The following is a 17,588-nucleotide window of genomic DNA, read 5'->3' on the forward strand; positions in this document are numbered from 1 at the left end:
AAGAGTGGGCCAATAGGGGATGTCAGATTGAACGTATTTCATCATGTGATATGTGATATAGTGTTTTCATGTCTAGTGGGAAGCTGGCCTTCATGAAGGCATAGACATACTTGAGTTACTGTTCAAGTTAACGTACTCTTTTTTACAGACTATAATTTGATAGACTTCAATTCAAGGACTACTGTCAATTTGGTCCCATACAAGTACCTTTAATGCATATCATGGCAGCCCCTGTCTACCCTCCATGCTTGGCACTACAGTTCTTATTTATACTATTCTAATACATGTATGAATGATTTGTCAACGCCAAGTAGCAAAGATACTCCGCTGGTTAGCTATTTCTTATCTGCATTGCATCAAGTATCTGATCTCGTTCGAATGTCACTAGTATTTTGCTTGACGGATCATAATCAGGATAATTTCTATCACACATATCGCAGTCCAGTAGAGGTTGTAAAGAAATAGGACGGTTACGTCAGGGTTGAACAATTCCAAGAATATAAGCAATCGTGTAAGCGCAGTAATAACAGTGTACTTTACACATTTACACCACAGTACTAACTCAGGTGGACGCTTTAAGTATGGACGGAACTCCGCATTCGAATCATTAGCTTCCAAGTCACTGTTGTCTTTGGCTTGTTGTAAAGACATGACGCGTACATCTCTTAAGTAGTTATTGAACGAATTTATCATTGATATTCCAAGAGTGTAGTAAATAAAGAATACATCGACCTTGGACATCTCAAAAGCATAGCAAAATGTAACCAAAACCATCAAGGCTGCCTCCGCTATCCACCTTACTATTGTATGTCGCTTGCATATGTGCAGGTAATTATGGTATGTATTGGTATAACTTTGCACAAATACCTTGAACATATACGCAAAGCAAGACATGCCATGAAAGTATAAATCAAAAGTCGGGAGCAATGGTACAATTGGATATATGAGTAACCCCCAAAATATGTAAAATGCAGTGGTTCTGATACAATAGTACCATAATCTGAACTCAGCTGGCCTCTTCGTGAATGAATGGAGATCATCAGGTTTATCGCCGACGTCCAGCTTCCCTTCATCTTGTTGTAAGTAAACATCAAGTTTATGTGCAACAAATCGGGATGAAGGAAACAGCACATACATAGAAAATGCGGCATAAACATCGAAGTCAAATGAAACATTCACGACACGATTAATAAATTTTATAAACAACAACACCAAGCTTAGCTCTGCCACCCATCTCAATTTGGTATATGCTGTACACTTGTCCAAGCATAATTGGTATAAATTTTTATACTTTTGGACAAGTGTAGCGCCCGGCTTCAAAGACAACATTTCAGCAGGTTCAATCTTGTAATCCTCCAGTGTACAGCCAATCCGCCATCCCTTCAGTACTCGGCTGATCTGAAACCGCCATATTTAAACTTATACTACAGAATAGTCTGGCTTACAAGTGCAGTACTCAGAAGTAACTCCAGCATTGCCCAAGAGAATGGAGGTTTGTGAAGTTTATAGGCATGCCTAACACTATAGCGTACATGGTGATTTTATGATTCAGTGCGTATACTCCGATTCAGTGATTATACTCCACCAAATCTGCATGCACTTACTGAAGCTCCTCACGAGGTACCAGTTTATAAGTATTTAACGGAATATGTTGGGCTTGTATTGTAGTGTTAGTTCCTGCATTTGTTGTTGTCAATTCTGCACATTCTAGTCAGACAGAATCTTTCGTATCATAATTCTGCCAACAGCATCTCATATCAAGTTCTGCTATCAAAAAATAACATCAACCTCTTTCTCTATGAATAAGTTTCACGTCCCATGGTCTATTTCAGTTCGTGGTATTATGCCCAGTCAGTACACTGTGTCCTAATTTCACTATATCGCTTCTATTTCAGGTGCGCATACTTCTCACCTGGCGATACGAAATCTAGTGCTTCTCATCTGGTTTTGATTCTATCGTTTCAAGTACATCTATTTTGTTATTATCACTAGGTGTTACTTGTTGCTAGCGTATGTGTAATTGGTGCCATGTGTACGTTATGGCACGGTGTTAGCTCCGGTGTTATAGAGGTCTTTGTGTAACATAGAACGGTACCATATGACTTTTCGTAGATAGTAGCTCTAAGGCGTCTGTTGAGATAAACTCGAAACTACTTATTATTCTAAACGAAGATGGTCATATGATCATACTGTGCCACGAATATGGCACAAGGCTGTAGCATACCGCTCATACTGGTAATGAGGATAGCCTATCAAAGACAAGATAAATAAGATAAAATATAACTAGGCTGATAACTGACTATGATCATATTACAGGTGAAAAGAATGTTCACCTGAAACACTACTGATCAGAAAAGAAATCGAGTTAGGGCTTATTAGAACAACTTTGTCTATTAAAGATAAAAGGTATAAAAGGAGTCCTTATCTCCATTAGTCTATGAAATTAAACCTAAGTTCTAGTATCTTATCTGTATAATGAAAATGGATAACCAGTATAATTTGTATAATATACCCTTTAGAGTTTTGAATTAATATCTTATCATTATGTCTTCTAAGTATCACTGGACACAAGAACTAACTAATCCACAAGATCGTTTTAGACTATATCAACAACAGTACAGTAACAGTACTTTCATAACTATAGAATTCAACTACATGCAAGGAGGGCACTTCAAAACGCCATCCAAGGCCATTGTATCTTGTAACCATCGCATCTCATTCACATACCGATGCTGGTATGTACCGTAGCTGTTCATAAGCAGGACAGCTTTTATCACACATATTACAGTCCAATATACGTCGTAAAAGAATATGAAAACAACGATATCTTCTTGATCATACCTGACTTCAAACAATGATAGAACTAGAAACCACACAGTGTGCTTGATGCAAATGCACCACAGTATAAACTCGGGTGAATTCCTTAGATATGGACGGAATTCCATGGACGCTTCATTCGCTTCCTGACTGTTGTCTTTGGGTTGTTGTGAATATATATCGTGCATTCTTGTCAGACACATAATGAACGCATCCAAAATGGAGATTCCAAGTGCATAGTAACACAGTTCCCATGCGTAATGACACCTATAAAGAAATAAAACAAAGGACAACAAGCCTATCCCTGATATCCACCTCGCCATGGTATGTCGCTTGCATACGTCCAAGTAAAATTGGTGTGTTGGGTTTTCACTCCGCAAAAATACCTTAAACACATAAGCCAAGCAATATGTGCTGTGTAAAACAAACGCGAGAGGCCAGAATAATGGCCTACATTGAGATACGAGTAATTCCCAGAGTATGTAATATACAGTGGTTCTGATACAATAGTGCCAGAATTTGAACTCAGATGGCCTACTCAAAATTGGATGGAAAACATCAGGCTTCTCGCCGACGTCCAAATATTCATTATATTGTTGTAAAACCTTATCATTTACAAATCCATATGTGCACCCCGATAAAAAACAATATAGGTCGTCAAACCATTTACCATCATAAACGTAACAATCCGGCAAAGGCTTAAAACGGCTTAAAAACAGCACTACCAAGCTTAGCTCTACCACCCATCTCAATTTGGTATATGCTGTACTCTTGGCCAAGCATAATCGGTATAATTTTTTATACTTGTGGTCATTGTGGTCAAGTGTAGCGTCTGGCTTCGAAGACAACATTTCATCAGGTTCAATCTTGTAATCCTCCAGTGTACAGCCAATCCGCCATCCCTTCAGTACTCGGCTGATCTGAAACCGCCATATTTAAACTTATACTACAGAATAGTCTGGCTTACAAGTGCAGTACTCAGAAGTAACTCCAGCATTGCCCAAGAGAATGGAGGTTTGTGAAGTTTATAGGCATGCCTAACACTATAGCGTACATGGTGATTATATGATTCAGTGCGTATACTCCGATTCAGTGATTATACTCCACCAAATCTGCATGCACTTACTGAAGCTCCTCACGAGGTACCAGTTTATAAGTATTTAACGGAATATGTTGGGCTTGTATTGTAGTGTTAGTTCCTGCATTTGTTGTTGTCAATTCTGCACATTCTAGTCAGACAGAATCTTTCATATCATAATTCTGCCAACAGCATCTCATATCAAGTTCTGCTATCAAAAAATAACATCAACCTCTTTCTCTATGAATAAGTTTCACGTCCCATGGTCTATTTCAGTTCGTGGTATTATGCCCAGTCAGTACACTGTGTCCTAATTTCACTATATCGCTTCCATTTCAGGTGCGCATACTTCTCACCTGGCGATACGAAATCTAGTGCTTCTCATCTGGTTTTGATTCTATCGTTTCAAGTACATCTATTTTGTTATTATCACTAGGTGTTACTTGTTGCTAGCGTATGTGTAATTGGTGCCATGTGTACGTTATGGCACGGTGTTAGCTCCGGTGTTATAGAGGTCTTTGTGTAACATAGAACGGTACCATATGACTTTTCGTATATAGTAGCTCTAAGGTGTCTGGGTGTTTCTGCTACTTAGGACTTGATATTCTAAAAATAGAAATCTACTAATGCATCACTTAGTACTAAAAGGAGAATAGAAGTTACTCGTTCAAAAAACCATTACACGTGCTGTTCAAACACGAAAAATTCAGAAAAAATTTTTTCGTTTCCGCTTCTCTTGTGCGGGGTTCTCTCTGTCTCTCTGCGTGTTTCAGCTGCTTCCACCACCGAATTCTACACCTTCTCTGTGTTCTCACAGCCCCTCAGTGATCTCTCAAGTGTATTCTGTTACGTTCCGCTCTCCCCGGAGTCTCCGCGACCCGATTACCCGATTTATTCCGAGTTGGTCCTTCTACTTAGGGCAAAGGGTGTAGAATGTAATGTATGGGTGTTTCCATTCTTCTGTAAACTGCCTTTCAGTATTCAACCTGTACTTACAAGTGGTCTTGTGCGCATGGTTCTAAGGGTGTGTGTTTTGTGTTTTGTGTTTTTGTGTTTGTGTCTCTGTGCCTTTCTTTGTACGATGGAACGAGCTTTTTGCTTTGTTAGCTGGGCTGTGTCTAGGCGGGTTTTGGGCGGTAATCTTGAAAAGACCATGTGGTGCAACCTCCTTTCTGGGGGGCAAGGCGTCTCCATAAGATTCTGAGATCTGGAGATCTGGAGATCTGGGAGAGAGAGATCTGAGCAGTCGGCGGTTAATTATATCGTAGGGGGGAGAAAGAAGACACAGACAAGCACGGAGGAAAGAAATAGCCATAAAAATAAAGATGGTTCCTGTGTATGTGTGTGTGAATGAGTACAGGCGACGGATGGAGGATGAGATAGACATGAAGCCCGGGGACAAGATCGAGGTGCTGATGGATGACGGGGAGTACAAGGACGGGTGGTACCAAGGGAAGAATCTGCGCACCGCGCAGGTCGGGCTGTACCCGGCGGTGTTCACACAGCCCATCGGCCATACGACTAGAACCACCGCGAAGTCAGATAGACGTGTGCCCACGCCCAAGCTAGACCACGGGAACTTCGTAGATACCAGAATGTCGGGAGCGGGTGGCCACGCTGTGGGCGCTGTGGGCGCTGTGGGTGCTGCTAGCGCTGTGGGTGCGGAGACACCGCCGCTCAGCGCTAGCAGTGTGGCCACTAGCGCCGTGCACTCGACGCTGAACGACATAGACCTTGCGCTGGCGGAGCTGAGGAAGGACTCGGTGACGCTGAGCCAGCCTCCGCAGGTGTCAGGCGAGTCGCTGCCGCCCACTCCCATGTCTCGAGACAGCGGTGCTGGGTTCGCGGCAGGCAACCCCGTCAGCCATGGCCATGCCAGCCATACTGGCCATGCTAGCTATAGTGTTCCGCTGTCCAGGGATAGGATCATCGCCTGGGCGCCGAAGGATGTCGCAGAGTATATGCTTTCCCGGGGGTTTGACTTCACCACCGCTTCGAAGTTCCAGAAACACCAGATTACGGGTATCATCTTGCTTGAGATGCAGACCAACATGCTGAAGGAGATAGAGATCAGCTCGTTCGGGATACGCTTCGAGCTGGAGAAGGAGATCAACCACTTGCGTTCCGTAGTTTACAACAATAGCACGCCGCGGTTGCATAGCAACAACTGGGATGGCTCCAGGTCAGCGTCGCAGAACACTAATAGAGACAGCGTGCTCATCTCGCCTCCGAGCCAGATGGTGTCATCGCAGACTGAGAAACCGTACCGCTCGTTGGACAATTTGCAAAATCCAGCAAGGATACGGAAATCTTCTACTTCAAACAGGCCTGCATCGACCATCATCTCGTCGGAGTCCTATAACAGAAGACCTAGTGAAATTCATAGTCTATCCTCCAGAGTTCCAACGGGCGGACTCTCCGTCCCAGGCTCAAATAATAGCTCTAACCCAAACTTTAACCCAGCATTGTATGCTGTGCCAGTGGATGAAATACTGAAGGACGGCACAATATTTGAGTCCCCCGGAAGAGCACCAAAACCACCTTCTTATCCAAGCCCAGTACAACCACCTCAATCGCCAATGGCAAAGCCAAACAAAGGTAACAGCCCTTACATGGTCGCACCTCCTAAGTTTGAGAGTAGAACCCCATCATTGGCATCCAGTGCATCGTTGGTCAATTCCAGCAATTCAATCCTTACGAGCTCCTCGGACCTGGGGAATAATTCATCTAAGTTTAAATTTCCTGCTAACCAGAACGACAAGGTCTCGGGATTACTAGCACCCAGCAAAGAGATCTCCCCCAGCTTGGAAATGGATGGCCTAAGCGGGAGAACAAGCTCTTCGGGAACAAGAGATGTTGCTCTGGGTGATTCTGACACACCAATCAATCTACCTAATCATTCGAGGAAATCAAGTGGTCTGAAGAGAAACTCTGTCGTATACAAGACGCATAAGAAAAGTGAATCCGGTGGTTCCTTCGTTGAACTCTTCAACAGGATATCCATGCTTTCTCCAGGGAAAGATGAAGATCCGATTAACGGACATAAAAGATCTTCAAGCTCTGCTACGTATCAAAGTCATACGCATAGAAGATCAGCCAGCAACGCTACAATCCAACATCATTCTAGAAACTCATCTCAAAACTTGAATCATATGAGGCAGCCATCAATAGATGAACAGAGACACAGAAGAAACTCCTCGCAAAATTTAGCTCATATGAGACAGCCCTCAATGGATGGAGCCAGACATAGAAGGAACTCTTCAAGGTTGTCATTCTTTGGAGGTAAAGGTGATAACTTACTACAAACATTGTCTCCTAATGTACTGACAAGTCAAAGTCATAGTCGTAAAGGCTCTTATATTACAAGTCCTTTCAAGCAACAATTTACAGACGCCGTGACAAATTTGGAGTCACCGACTGCAAATAGCAATGGTATATTATCTCCCAGCAAGGCCAAATCTCCTCAAAAATTCACGTCCCCACTTAAGTCAACACCTAACACTACAAAACATGACGACAAGAAAACTGGTGAGAAACCACTTGTTCATAAAAATAGAATTGATAACATCCTGAAGGATGAGGAAGAAAAGAAAAGGTCGGTAAGTGAAACGGCCGTTAAAGATAAATCTTCAAGACTAGCAAGGCCAATAAGACCAGCAAATAATAAACAGCAAACATCAGCATTCCAGGAAGGTCTTAGATCAATCACTGTTCAGGAGGCTATGAAAACTGCAGATTGTTCTGGTTGGATGAGTAAAAAAGGTAGTGGGCCTATGGGTACATGGAAAGAAAGATTTTTTGTGTTACATGGGACAAGGTTGTCATATTTTGCTAGTGTAAATGATACGAAAGAACGTGGTTTGATTGATATCACAGCACACCGTGTTGTTCCGGCTAATGAAGATGATAAGTTAGTTGCACTCTATGCCGCAAGTGTAGGAAAGGGTAGATTCTGTATCAAATTATTACCTCCACAACCAGGTTCCAAAAAGGGTTTGACATTCACACAGCCAAAGATACACTATTTGGCTGTTGAAACTAAGGATGAAATGAGAGCATGGCTTTCAGCATTGATAAAAGCTACTATAGATTTTGATACATCTGTTCCTGTCATAAGTTCATATGCAACTCCTACTGTCTCTTTGTCAAAGGCCAAAGAAATGTTGTCTGAGGCTAGAAAGTTGACACAAGAAAGAGACAACGAAAGGAGATTCGATGAGACCGATGAAGATAAGCTTTACTGGGAAGAACAATTACAGCAGAACAGTTCAAGTTCGTTGGCTGATTCGAAAAAGCTGGACCAATTTGGTCAGGAGTATTTTTAAAAATTTAATATTTACTATTCATCTGTTGTTTAATTGGTTAGCATGAATGAGTTGAGTTCATGAGTATAATGCATAATTTAAAAGGTTTCTAATGTAATATTACAATATTGTTTAGTTGTCTGTCAATACTATCGATGCCTAAGTGATTGATACGTAAATAATAAGTCCTATATAGCTCCTAAGGCAAGTCATTCTTGCCTATGGCATTTTTCAAGTGCATCCAAAATTAACTGGTTTCCCTTTGGATCTAAATTCATCGCAACGGTGAATTCTCGTATTGCTTCATTTTTGCGACCCATTATCTGATACAACTGTCCCAGCACAAAGTGCACTGTTGGTTCCTCCGGTGTTAATTTACTCAATTCTTCAAAGCTCTGGAGAGCTAAGTTATAGCGGCCCATAGCATACAACAGATTGGCTCTCTTAAACCTTGCAAGGTTAGAATTTGGTTGAAGAGTGCATGCCAGTTCATAGTATTCAAGGGCCTTGTCTTGGTATTCGAGTTTTTCGAGTGCAACACCACAACAGCAAATTAAAACAGCATTTATGGGGTATATCTGTCGGGCTTTTTCAAAATACAATAATGCTTCATCATAATGTCCTAGCTTCATCGAATATATACCCATACCGTAATATGCATTGTAATGTCTTGGATCACACGCAATTGCTTTCCTAAAGCACTTTTTAGCGGCATCAAACGAGTCGTTGGAAGAGCATTCATGGCCTTGTAAAGTGTATGCATAAGCAAACTTTGGGTCAATCTTAGTAGCTTTCTCAAACGCTTCAATTGCATCTTCATGATCTTTCTTTAAAGAAAGATAATTACCTACACAACACCAAGTTTCGGGTTTATTAGGATAGTAAGTTAGCAAATAGTCAACAAGGCTAGCTAACCTTTTATAATCTTGTAAATGCCACAGTAACGTAGAAAATATTTCAGTGTCCGATATCCTATAAGGTTGTAGTTCAAAAAGCTGCATAAAGTATATTGATGCCATTTCATAATTAACAATCTCGTAATGAAGTTTACCAAGTTGGGCTAGACACCAGGGCATATTTTTTACTATGTGGTCAGGGATACAATTGTGGAACAAACGGATTGCTTTATATGCATCATACGTCGAACAGCATTTTGCGATCAACCCAAATATATATGACAGATCGGAAAGCTTCATTTCTTTGCCGTTGTTTGATAACAATTTCATGGCCAATTGAGATTCATCAATTTCATCTTCCTCTCTAAAAGTTAGATCTTGAAATTCGTTAGAGCTTTTTATTGTTTGAGGTGTTTTAGTTAATGTATCTCTATGGTTTTCATTAGTTGAGAAAAGTTTTGATGGAGGTGTTGAAAATAATTTGCCTTTAGTCTTTGATTTCGCCTGCGAATTGACTGAAGAGTGGTTACTTTTATACGTGATCTTGTTGTTCGAGTTGGCAAAGAGTGGTCCCCCGCTGCTGACTCCTTTAACAGCATATGATGGTGTCTTATGAGCACTACTAAAAGAATTTTGGGAGGCTGGACCAGAATTAGAACTAGGAGAAGTCGTTGAAATAAATGCAGATGTGGTAGTGTTTGTAGTTCTCACCACAGGAGGGGAATTAGTACTTTTGAAAGGGGTAAACAACAGTGATGAACCTGATGAGAATGGTCGTGCTTTCTTTACTCGTGAAGTACTTTGAAAACTTGATTTGGCTCTATGCTTTGAATTTGATTGTTGGTGAGAAGTAATAGTATCAGGTGGAATTCCTAATGATAGGGGGTTATTAATAGCGGATTCTGTATTGTATACTAAGAGGGGGGTTCTATAATATTCTGTCCATTCTCTATTTCTTTTTTCTAAAGTTCTGTAGTGGTTAGGAAGATCAACACTAGTACCCATTTTATTCAGTTGTGCCATGGCCTCCCATAAATAAGGGTTATAGGACAACGCCTTTTGATAGTGTCCCTTACTATCATCCATTTTAGATATTTTATAATACAAGTTACCCAACAGACAGTGTACAGTCGCCTCAGTGGGACCATGTGGTAATGGCATCCGCTCATTCCGGTTTTCTTTCTCATTTCCTTCGATAATATCAAATTTTAAAAGACTTCTCTCAGAACTTTCCATTTCTATTTCATTACTGGACTTCAGGAATCGGAGTAGCGATGTAATTGCCTTGTCCATATGTTTTGACAATGCCAGCGCAGATTTGGCAAACACAAAGCATGTTGCCAGGTTTCTTTCTATATATGGCTCAGCAGCCTTCATTGCAACAAGGTGTTTCCCATTCAAGTATAACGCTAAGCAGTAATAATACTCATAGTACGGTAGGTAGAAATGTGATTTATCCAGTATTGAGCATTCTGCATGCATGATTTCACCGTAAAATTCAGCAGAGTCGTAGCTTAGGTCTTCTAAACAGCTTCTGATCACATCCTGCAACTGTTGTATACGTTCTAGGCTATTGCTATCCTCTTCAGATTCCGGCACGGACTTCCCATTCGAATCAACCATTCTGTGTTTACAACTTGCTGTATTTATATAGCAATGTGGATTTAAGAATCAGAGAAATAAATGGCTAATATAACGTCAGTAGGATTCAAATAAAAACACTTTGATCTAGGAATTATAAAGTCAGGAAGTCTCTTTTACAGAATTGATATTTTAATGATTGCCCTCTTTATTTGTGTTGTAACCGGTTTTTTGTCAATTTTGTTCAAACAATGCGATGCGATGCGATGGAATGCGGAGAGACCGCAATGGACACAAAATAAAGTCAAAGAATTGGAATAACGAACATATAAAAGTTGCTAAAGGTAATTTCACAGTCAAATGTTCATTTGTGAGTTAGAGGATAACAGTTTTGGCAGATCTATTTGCTTTCTTCCTGATCAAAATAATCAAATTTTATGGCAGAACACATATTTATTAAAGAAAAGAACAATACATATTTATGTAAAAGACATAAAATTCCTAGAAGTTCAAAACCTAAAGAACTGGGGTTAGAGAAACTGTCTAAGATTTAGATTGATATTATAAAAGTATCTTAAAAGGGTATTTTTAGCAATTTTTTAGAGATAATTATCGTCAGCGTATTTCTTCTAAGCGATTACACAATCTGGACTCCAGAAAAACCCTTTGACAATATAATTGTCCCTCTTTTCTTGAGTGTTATCCTTTTGAGTGGCTTCAATAGTTGGTTGCATTGCTTATTATGAAATTGATGATTGTAATTTAATGTTTTGTAGATGTTTTATTGTTATGTGATCACCATTTGAAAATGAATTATAACCTACATTCCAAGACGGAAACTCTACAAGAAGATTAAAAATACTGGTATTTATACCTTTCTACAGATCTAGTTCAATATTAAGAAATGACTTTCATTTTGTGTTGAAACACTATATTCCTGAAACTATAATACTTCCGATAGATATAGTCTTGTAATTTACCCAATCGGGTAAATTACAAGGTCTTCAATACGATTGTCGACTAGAGTTAGATATTTGAGGTGTAATAAGTAAGTTTTAGATCATTAACCATGTTGGACCCTCTATTACAAGCTAGATAATTATGAAAAAATGCTACATGAAAAAAAAATATATGGACCTTGTTTCATGTTTGATTAATGCTAATGTTAATCAGCTTTTGGGGTTTCCTCAGATGGGACTCTTAGTGACTCCCTCCATTCTTTAAATTCAGGTGTCAAAATGCCATCTTCTAGCACATACCTGGAGTATTCACCATCTTGTTCCTCTATCTCTGACAACCTCAAGTGGTTGTTTTCGTACACCAGACGGTATGCTCTTATATTACCGCTCTGTTCTCTTGGTATAATCTTTAAAAGCCAGTCAGTGAACAGTCCATACCATTTGATGGCATCTAGACAGGATTGCCCCAACGTTGGATTGTTAGCCTTGATAATCACTGGGATCTCTTCTGTGCTGAATTCTTCAACTGTCTTGAGCATGTACTGATCATCTCTGAAACCGTAAATCACTCTGGGCACACCCACCAGAAAGCATTGTAACCATGCTCTGAACATCTTCTTTTCAAATCTTCTTACATCATTGGTTGTTGATATTTGTGAACTACACTTCAGTTCGGTGTAATGTTTCAAGTTATCTTTGCCCTCTTCCTTGAAGTCGAATATACAGTCGATCTCAGCACCCAATACAACTTTACACTCCCCAACACCTGTCCTCACCACCGTTATGTATTCATCACCATTATTCAATATTTTACGAGGTCTTTTCTCAATGACTTCTCTCTCAACATATGGCAATGGCTTATCCAAGGTAGCTATACCTTCAAATTTGTAACCCGTGTAAGTATCTATCTGCTGCCTTGAAGTCCCCGCTTGCTGTCTGCTATTTACGCCACTGCTATTGCTCTCATTAGTTGCGGCATTGTAATCTGAAACATCCTTAATGAATAATTGCCCATCATAGGAAACTATCCGCAAATCAACCTTATTGAAGTTTGGTGGCTCCATTGAGGCTCTGATCAGCTTTGACATAATACCTCTAAATGTTATAATATCTACATTGGATTTCTTATTCTTCTTCTTCTCATACTCCATAAGAGTATCTAGCAGGCCTTTCAAACTACACCGGTCTTTGAAATCTTTTGCGACATCCCTAAACTTACTTGCACCCGCGGAAAGATCAATACCATGCTCAATCTCTTGATCAGGTAGGTAGTAATATCTCAGGTTAATATCGTCGCTAACTAAGTACTCCTCAGTTTGATTTCTGGAGTAGTAGCCTATCTCCTTTGGCTGTTTCAACGCCGTAGTGGTACCTTTCTGATTGACAAACAAATTCGCACTGATCCCCATATCTCAAAGATTACTATCACTGGTTCCGGAACTACTACAATAACCTCAATGCCGTGCTGATCTCTGAACTAAACCACCCAATTGACAACTGCTTTATCGAGGCTATCTATTATGGTCCTGAGCTCATCGCAACATTTTTCAGCTTTACGGCTGCTGAAAAATTTCAAAATCTCAGTGAAAAATTTCAAGGTGATGCCCAGTGAATAAAGTAACTCCTTCAATTTAAAAAGTTGTGTGTTAGTGTCGGTTGATTGCATTACTGTTCCTCTCCACAATACAGTAAGAATTATGAGTTCTACTTTGGTTATCAACGGTAAAGCCCCTGTGGTTGCCTATGCCGAATTGATCGCTGCTCGTCTTGTCAACGACTCCAAGAGTGATGCCTCTGTCACTGTTGAATTTGTCGACGACAAGAAGAGTGCTGCTGCTACTTTCGATGGCAAGTCTGACAATGCTCTAGAGGCTATTGTTGCCAAGTTCCCTGAAATCTTGGGTGCTAATGAGGAGTCCAAGCCTTGGATCAAGTTGGCTGCTGAAGAATTGGTTATCAAGAACTTCCAAAAGCTTGCTCAATCTCTAGAAAAGCTAGACGCTCAATTGAACTTTAGAACATACATCAACGGTGGCTTGAAGTTTGACTCCGCTGACATTGCCTGTTGGGGTGCTTTGAGATCCAACGGTATGGTTGGTTCCATCATCAAGAACAAGGTCTACGTCAACGTTTCCCGTTGGTACTTGCTCCTAGAGTCCAACCCTTCCTTTGGTCAATCTCACGAGTTCTTGACCAAGTCTCTACAAGAATTGAAGAAGGCTGCTAATGCCGGTAAGAAGAAGGAGTCCCACAAGGCTAACTTTGAAATTGATCTTCCAGATGCCAAGATCGGCGAAGTTGTCACCCGTTTCCCACCTGAACCTTCTGGATACTTGCATATTGGTCACGCTAAGGCCGCTTTATTGAACCAATATTTTGCTCAAGCCTACAAGGGTAAGTTGATCATCAGATTTGATGACACTAACCCATCTAAGGAGAAGACCGAGTTCCAAGACTCTATTCTAGAGGATTTGGAACTATTGGGTATCAAGGGTGACAGAATTACTTACTCCTCAGACTACTTCCAAGAGATGTATGAATTGTGTGTTAAGTTGATCAAGGAGGGTAAGGCTTACTGTGACGACACTCCAACTGAAAAGATGAGAGAAGAACGTATGGATGGTATTGCATCTGCTAGAAGAGAGCGCTCCGTTGAAGAAAACTTGAAGATCTTCACCGAAGATATGAAGAATGGTACTGAAGAAGGTTTGAAGAACTGTGTTCGTGCTAAGATCGACTACGCTGCTTTGAACAAGACTCTAAGAGATCCTGTCATTTACAGATGTAACTTAACTCCACACCACAGAACCGGTTCCGAATGGAAGATGTACCCAACTTATGATTTCTGTGTTCCAATTGTTGACTCCATCGAAGGCGTTACCCACGCTCTACGTACCATCGAATACAGAGACCGTAATGCTCAATACGATTGGTTCTTGGATAACTTGAACTTGAGAAAGGTCCACATCTGGGATTTTGCCAGAGTCAACTTCGTTAGAACTTTGCTATCCAAGAGAAAGCTACAATGGATGGTTGACAAGAACCTAGTTTCCAACTGGGACGACCCAAGATTCCCAACTGTCAGAGGTGTCAGAAGAAGAGGTATGACTGTTGAAGGTTTGAGAAACTTTGTTCTTTCTCAAGGTCCTTCCAGAAATGTTATTAACCTAGAATGGAACTTAATTTGGGCTTTTAACAAAAAGGTTATTGACCCAGTTGCCCCAAGACACACTGCTATCGTTAACCCAGTCAAGATCCACATCGAAGGCGCTCCAGAATCTCCAAAGACTGAAATGAAACCAAAGCACAAGAAGAATCCTGCTGTTGGTGAAAAGAAGGTCATCTACTACCAGAACGTTGTCATTGACAAGGAGGATGCTGATTCTATTGAAGACAACGAAGAAGTCACTCTTATGGACTGGGGTAACATCATCATCACAAAGAAGAATGCTGACGGTTCCATGGAAGCTAAGCTTCATCTGGAAGGTGACTTCAAGAAAACCAAGCACAAACTTACCTGGTTGGCCGACACTGACGATTCTGTCAAGGTCGATTTAGTTGACTTCGATCACTTGATCAGCAAGGACAAACTTGAAGAAGATGAAAGTTTTGAAGACTTCCTAACTCCTCAAACTGAATTCCACACTGAGGCTATTGCTGATCTAAACGTCAAGGACATGATCGTCGGTGACATTATTCAATTTGAGAGAAAGGGTTACTACAGACTAGATGCCGAAGCCAAGGATGGTAAACCTTACGTCTTCTTCACTATCCCAGATGGTAAGTCTGTTAACAAATACGGTGCCAAGAAATAATCTACTTAGATAGTTATTTACCGACACAAATATATGTTACAGTTTAAATTTTGAGTATATAACTTTTTATGAAATATTGAATAGGCTAGTATTCATTAATGTTGATCAATGATTTCTAGACATCTAGTGTTTGAGTCGATTAATAATGAGATATCTGATGAAAACTTCAATCAATGAAAATATCACCGTAATTACTATAGCGACAAAGAACCACCACGTAACGCGCACAATGTTTCTCTCAGCTATAGAATCGACACATATATCAAAAAATTCGAGAAAGACCATACACCTATCATTTAGTACTTGAACCCTTTGGTCGATTTCAAGATATTCCCGCATGGCAACATACAGCGGATGCAAACTTGGCTCAAATGACCAAAAGAACTCTGGAGTATCTAAAACACTTGACGACAAGTTGACATCAACTCTCAACTTGAACAGTTTTCCCGATTTTTTAATTAACTGTTCTCTTTTCAGACCCAATGTACCATACAGTGCCAATCTTTTTGGAAGTCTAGTAACAGTGGTTAGAATGGGAGAAATTCTTGATTCAAATCTAGAAAGTTTCGAAGATTGAGCAATTGCATGGGACAAAGTTAATTCTATAATGTGATCCCCTGATCTCAATGTAATGATATCGTTGAAAATTCTGGGTCTCTCCGTATCCTTGTCATATTCAAAATGAAATTGCTCTATCTCAATATCTTGTTCATCTAAGGGCCTTATCACTAGATTCTTGTAGTCAGAGAACGCGATATCACCTAATAAATTCTTTTCTTCCTCCTCAGTAAAATTCCAAAACACAATAACACCATAGTGAAATACAAAAATTTCAGCATGTTGATCTTCATCGGCATTTACCGCTATCGGCTTACTTCCCGGATTAATATGTAAGCTTTCAGAGCGTTCCCTTTCTAGCTGTTCCTTTGGTGTCTCTTCTGCAAAATATTGTGGCTCACTTGGATCAAACGAATCTGCTGGATTATTATTACTATTGTTATTATTTTCGTTGTCAACACTAGTTGGATCAAGCTCGTAATTGTTATTCGCATCCTCTAATGTCTCTACACCAGAATAGTACTCATAATGGTGATCTCTTTGCTCACTAGTATCAATTAATTTTTCAATCAAGGTTTTACCACCAACAACCTTCTTGGATACGTTGGATTTTAGTCTGAATCCATCCTTCCCTGGCAACAATGGCAATGTATAAGCGATGTATAAACATTCATCGTAAAGTCTAGGCTTGACTTCGTGTGTAGACTTGAGAAACTTTGACAGCAATTTCAGGTTAAACCCTTCTGCTAGGTTATATGCGGTTATCCGGGACAACCTGTGATCTCTGCTGCTCTTTGGTATCCTCTCAGTTGGGTTTCGCTTGACAAATGTTGGCTGTTCTCTTCTCTCTAATGCACCTCTAGTCGGCGGGACAGAACCATCCTCAGGTATGAGGACCAGTTTTTGTGACGTTTTCGACGTTCTTATAGGCAATGTGTTAATCATTTTCCTTATCGGTTGTGGGTGCAAACGGTCATATATCATACTCCTATCAAAGCTAGAATTAGAGCCTCTTTCTTCTCTTCTACCAGACGGCACATCAGAGCGGTCTGATAGTATATTATCTATGGATATTTCACTGAACCTACCAGACGCCCTGCGTCTCGGAGGAGAACTAGTACCTCTATTACTGAGGTCACCGGTACCGTGGTTACTACTGCTGCGCCCACCAGTGGCTGCATACTGGCCACGGCTCCCACGCAGGTTACCATTAACATATTTCATCAACTCAGCACCACGCTCAGCAGAGGCGCTACTCCCACTACCAGTAGAGGAAGACGCACTCCGCACACCAGCGGCATGCCCAGCAAACGGCGCACTTCGCCTGTTCTTGCTGGTCCTGGCATCTGTCACCAGGATAGAGGGCGACCTCTTCGACATCGTCCCTGTACCTTTCTTATCCATCCCAGTGTCTCTATAACTCATAATTCCGCAACCTGTGCCATGCAAACACACAGGGCAAACTCCTCAATCAGTGTAGTGATGTTCCAGGTACTCGTGTGGCTAGTGTATGTCCTCGACAAGTTGACCTTGCTTGACCTTTCCACCTACTATTTATTTCAGCTTTTTATGCAATTTTG

General features: G+C 40.6%; 8 protein-coding genes across 8 annotated transcripts; 2 read left to right on the forward strand and 6 right to left on the reverse strand.

Annotated features, from left to right (window-relative positions):
* Positions 1-384: 384 nt before the first annotated feature.
* RER1 lies at positions 385-2,309 on the reverse strand (the record flags this gene model as incomplete). Its single annotated transcript, XM_445255.2, has 2 exons — positions 385-1,398; positions 2,301-2,309. The coding sequence occupies 2 exons, from the start codon at positions 2,307-2,309 to the stop codon at positions 385-387; spliced, it is 1,023 nt and encodes a 340-aa protein (XP_445255.2).
* A 342-nt stretch (positions 2,310-2,651) lies between these two features.
* GVI51_C01617 (uncharacterized protein) lies at positions 2,652-5,089 on the reverse strand (the record flags this gene model as incomplete). The annotated part of the gene is made up of 2 exons (XM_445256.2): positions 2,652-3,737; positions 4,892-5,089. The coding sequence occupies 2 exons, from the start codon at positions 5,087-5,089 to the stop codon at positions 2,652-2,654; spliced, it is 1,284 nt and encodes a 427-aa protein (XP_445256.2).
* A 131-nt stretch (positions 5,090-5,220) lies between these two features.
* On the forward strand, positions 5,221-8,220 carry GVI51_C01639 (uncharacterized protein; the record flags this gene model as incomplete). Its single annotated transcript, XM_445257.1, has 1 exon — positions 5,221-8,220. The coding sequence occupies one exon, from the start codon at positions 5,221-5,223 to the stop codon at positions 8,218-8,220; it is 3,000 nt and encodes a 999-aa protein (XP_445257.1).
* Positions 8,221-8,408: 188 nt separating this feature from the next.
* On the reverse strand, positions 8,409-10,718 carry CDC27 (anaphase promoting complex subunit CDC27; the record flags this gene model as incomplete). The annotated part of the gene is made up of 1 exon (XM_445258.1): positions 8,409-10,718. The coding sequence occupies one exon, from the start codon at positions 10,716-10,718 to the stop codon at positions 8,409-8,411; it is 2,310 nt and encodes a 769-aa protein (XP_445258.1).
* Positions 10,719-11,305: 587 nt separating this feature from the next.
* On the reverse strand, positions 11,306-11,410 carry MFA2 (mating pheromone a; the record flags this gene model as incomplete). Its single annotated transcript, XM_002999477.1, has 1 exon — positions 11,306-11,410. One exon carries the CDS (start codon positions 11,408-11,410, stop codon positions 11,306-11,308), a length of 105 nt encoding a protein of 34 aa, XP_002999523.1.
* A 431-nt stretch (positions 11,411-11,841) lies between these two features.
* RAI1 (decapping nuclease) lies at positions 11,842-13,044 on the reverse strand (the record flags this gene model as incomplete). Its single annotated transcript, XM_445259.1, has 1 exon — positions 11,842-13,044. The coding sequence occupies one exon, from the start codon at positions 13,042-13,044 to the stop codon at positions 11,842-11,844; it is 1,203 nt and encodes a 400-aa protein (XP_445259.1).
* A 288-nt stretch (positions 13,045-13,332) lies between these two features.
* Positions 13,333-15,450, forward strand: GUS1 (glutamate--tRNA ligase GUS1; the record flags this gene model as incomplete). The annotated part of the gene is made up of 1 exon (XM_445260.1): positions 13,333-15,450. One exon carries the CDS (start codon positions 13,333-13,335, stop codon positions 15,448-15,450), a length of 2,118 nt encoding a protein of 705 aa, XP_445260.1.
* A 123-nt stretch (positions 15,451-15,573) lies between these two features.
* On the reverse strand, positions 15,574-17,433 carry RMD8 (Rmd8p; the record flags this gene model as incomplete). Its single annotated transcript, XM_445261.1, has 1 exon — positions 15,574-17,433. The coding sequence occupies one exon, from the start codon at positions 17,431-17,433 to the stop codon at positions 15,574-15,576; it is 1,860 nt and encodes a 619-aa protein (XP_445261.1).
* Positions 17,434-17,588: the final 155 nt, after the last annotated feature.

Source organism: Nakaseomyces glabratus, chromosome C (genome assembly GCF_010111755.1).
Source record: "Nakaseomyces glabratus chromosome C, complete sequence".
Classification (NCBI taxonomy): Eukaryota; Fungi; Ascomycota; class Saccharomycetes; order Saccharomycetales; family Saccharomycetaceae; genus Nakaseomyces; species Nakaseomyces glabratus.